Source organism: Uloborus diversus, chromosome 5 (assembly GCF_026930045.1).
Source record: "Uloborus diversus isolate 005 chromosome 5, Udiv.v.3.1, whole genome shotgun sequence".
Lineage (NCBI taxonomy): Eukaryota > Metazoa > Arthropoda > Arachnida > Araneae > Uloboridae > Uloborus > Uloborus diversus.
The window spans coordinates 40,124,646-40,128,578 of record NC_072735.1 but is presented as its reverse complement, the minus strand read 5'-3'; the positions used below and the strand labels follow the sequence as shown (position 1 = coordinate 40,128,578).

Below are 3,933 nucleotides of genomic sequence, written 5' to 3'. Positions count from 1 at the left end.
TAATTTTCGTAATTGAGTTATTGTCGACTTTGAATCAATGCTATTTACTACAGATACGTCGATCCATTTCGAATAGGAATCTTTAACAATTAAAAGATTTTTACCCTCAAATTCCGCAAAGTCTATGTGTATTCTTTCAAAAGGCTTGCCAGTTAAAGGCCAAAAATTTGATTTTACTTTTAGAGCTGAAGGTCTTGTGAGTTGGCAAGGTATACATTTATTTACAAAATTTTCAATAAACTGATCAATTTTTGGGAACCAAAAATAAGCTCTAGCCAACTGTTTCATTCTAAAAATACCTGGATGTTCATTGTGAAGAAGCTCCAGTACTTTTTTTTGCCATATTTCAGGAACCACTAACCTATTTGCTCGAAGTAAACAATTTCCTTCAACACTTAATTCATTCTTTACCTTTTTGAATTCATTAAGATTTTCTTCAACATCGGTAGGCCAACCAAACTTAGTGTAATTCAACACTTTTGATAAACAAGGATCAAGAGATGTTGCTCTCTGAATATCATCAATCTTTAAATTTTCAAAATCAGAAAAGAAACATATGAAATGTGTGAACTCATCAATTGGTTCATCATCTTTACATGGTAATCGAGATAGTGCATCAGCGAGCAACAACTCTGTACCCTTTTTATGCCTTATTACATAATCATAATTTGAAAGGATTATGGCCCATCTTTGCATTCTCGCGTTAACCATAGTTGGTACAGGTTTATTATGACCAAATAATGTTAACAATGGCCTAGAGTCTGTCTCGATGGTGAATTTTTGACCTTGTAAAAATTTATTGAACTTTTTTATACCAAAAATTATGACCAAAGCCTCTTTATGCACTTGAGCATAATTTCTTTCAGCTTTACTCAAAGTTTTGGAAGCGAAAAAAATTGGTCGAAGCTCACCGCCAGGAAATTCATGACACAAGACAGCCCCCACGCCATAGTCTGATGCATCACATTGCAAAACTATTGGTTTTGCCATATCAAAATGAACCAAGATATTATGCTTTTTTAACTAAGTTTTGCTATGTTCAAAAACTTTTACACAATTTTTATCAAATTTCCACTTAACATCTTTTTCAAGTAATTTATAAAGCGGACGAAGAGTATTAGATAAATTTGGAATAAAATGAGAATAATACCCTAATAATCCAAGATAGCTTTTCAGTTCAGTACAATTTGTAGGCACCGAAGCTTGATATATATCATTGCACTTTTCATCTAAAGGATGGACACCGGTGAAATCTTTCTTATGCCCTAGAACTTTAATACTGTCTTTAAAGAATTCACATTTAGAAAGATTTATCTTAACATTGTAAGAATTTAGCCTATCCAAAACAATTTCAGTTCTTTTTATACATTCTTCTTTTGTATTTGCCCTTATAAATAAATCATCTATGTAACAATTTGTATACGAAAAATCTTTCAATATTTCATCCATCTTTTGTTGGAAAAGAAAAGAAGCTGATTTGATCCCAAAAGGAAGTTTAGAATACCTGAGTAAACCTCTGGGGGTATTTAATGTTAACAATTCCTGTGATTCAGGGCTAATTTGAATCTGATGGAAAGCTTTTGATAAGTCTATTTTAGAAAAATATTTCCCACTTCCCATACTAGTTATAATTTCTTCCTGAGATGGTAGAGGATAAAATTGAGTTTCACAAAACTTGTTGACAGTAAGCGAAAAATCCCCGCAAATTCTAACAGCTTCCCTACCATTTCCATCAAGTTTGGGAACAGCAACTATTGGTGCTGCCCATTTGGAATGACCAACAGGGTACAAAACACCATTGTTAATAAGAGTATCCAACTCCTTATCAACAAGATTTCTTAAAGCATAAGGGACTGGTCTACTTTTGCAAAAAATGGGAATAGTTTCCGATTTCATTGCTATATTAATAGGTACACCCAAAATATCAGTTGTATCATTTAAATTAAAACAATTTGGATATTTATGTTTAAAATACTCAACAGTAGAAGAAACATTATCAAAATATACATTTTTATCAAATACCATATTTATACAATCATCAATCTTAATTTTCAATATTTTGATCCATTTTCTACCTAACAAAATAGGCTTATTATCATTATCACAATCAACCACAATTAATGGTAAACTGTAACACTTATTCAAATAAATTACAGGTACATCATAATTTCCTACAATTTTTAAATCATTGTTAGTGTAAGATTTCAATATTGGGGCTGGTTTTGACTCTATGCAATTTAATTTCAATTTTTTAAATTTATTTAACGAAATAATTGAATATTCACTGCCAGTGTCAATTTGCATATTCACTTTCACCCCATTGATATGAACATTAGTAGTGTATGGGTTAACGCTACCCAAATTCTTAGACATAACAATGTTATTCAAATGTTCTGATTGTTCACTCACACTTACGTTACCCGAATTTTTAGAAAAAATGCTATTCAAATAAGGTTCTGGTTTATCACTTACATTTGCAGCACCTTCAAGAAAATTCGTATTTGAAGCTTTACATGCAGGCTTAATGTGACCCTTTACACCACATTGATAACACGTAGCATTCTTGAATTTACACTCTCCTCTGTGAAATTTAGCACAGTGCTTGCACGATTTTATTACTTTTATAATTTGATGAGGATATGTTGGCTTTCCAAAAGTCTTCCGTGTCGAATCTTTTGGTTTTACTTTCTTATACTCATGAATTTTGAGGACGGTTTGATTTTCTTCTTTTAGTGACTTGGTCTCTCTAGATGCTGTTTCCATAGCAAGAGCCAGTTCAGAAGCTTTAGCGAAATCAACGTCTTTTTCACTGAGTAATTTGTTTTGAATTTGTTCGGGCTGTAATCCACAAACCAATTTATCTCGAAGTGCGTCGTTTAGAAATGCACCGAAGTTGCACTTGCTGGCGAGTTCCTTTATTTTTACAATGAATGTTGAAATATCTTCATTACCTTGTTTGAGATTGTAGAAGCGAAACCTTTCCATAATGGTTGAAGAAGCCGGGGAATAGTAATCCGTTAAAACTTTCACAATGTCGGCATATTTTACATCTTTTATTTCTTTCGGCTGAAGTAAGTTGCGAAGCAATGAGAACGTCTTCTTTCCAATTGCAGTCAACAAAAGGGCACGCTTTTCGTCGTCGGACGTGATTTTGTTGGCCTCGAAGAAAAATTCCGCTCTCATGAGATATTCCACAAAGTTGTCCCCTTCGACAAAACTTTGCAAATGAGCAATACCAGTGTTCGGCATCTTATTGTAATATTTTCCAATTTACTCGTCGCCAATGTTGTAGTTTGTATGGAGAGAGAGGTGACACTTGGTTATAACATTACATTTATTCTCAAAGGTAGTTAAAATAAAAACATTAACAAGAACAAGAAACCTGGAACAAGACACGCAACAAGTACACAAGTGAGATTCAACATGGCCGATTCATTCAGTTCACTTCTTCATTTTATCTGTTGAGTGCTATTCAATGTTGCCAGATATGACACACTGCGTAATCAGCGTAAAAATATATGTTAAAATTTAACACAAATTACAGTAAAAACTTTGCTTTTAATGATAAATCTCTAGACAAAATTTTAAGGAAAGTTTTGACTTCACCACTCATTCTTGACACAGAATTAAGTTAGGTTAGGATAGTACAGTTTTGACATAAGAAAAATGTGTCTGTCGGTATGTTTTTTTTTTTAATCCCCGGTCCCTATATTATTCAAAAGTTATTGTGGGGGTGGGGCGTAATAACTTTTGAGGAGGTAGTTCAAACAAACTTTTTTGTGTTATATTTTGGGAATGAATGGGTGAAAATATCTTTGGAATTATGATCAAAAGAGAGATTACTTAAAATATCGGTATGGATACTTTCTTTTAATGTTTCATTTCACGACTTTGACATGCTCCTAGTTCAAATTTGAGCATTTCAAAACAGAG

The 3,933-nt window shown here is 32.8% G+C and overlaps 1 protein-coding gene across 1 annotated transcript; it reads right to left on the bottom strand.

Moving 5' to 3' along the window:
- Nucleotides 1-1,023: 1,023 nt before the first annotated feature.
- Nucleotides 1,024-3,249, bottom strand: LOC129222551 (uncharacterized protein K02A2.6-like). Its single transcript, XM_054857063.1, has one exon. It carries the CDS (start codon nucleotides 3,247-3,249, stop codon nucleotides 1,024-1,026), a length of 2,226 nt encoding a protein of 741 aa, XP_054713038.1.
- Between the last annotated feature and the right edge of the window lie 684 nt (nucleotides 3,250-3,933).

Excerpts from the sequence above, each read along its gene's own strand:
- LOC129222551 (XM_054857063.1), bottom strand. The coding sequence starts at position 3,249 with ATGCCGAACACTGGTATTGCTCATTTGCAAAGTTTTGTCGAAGGGGAC.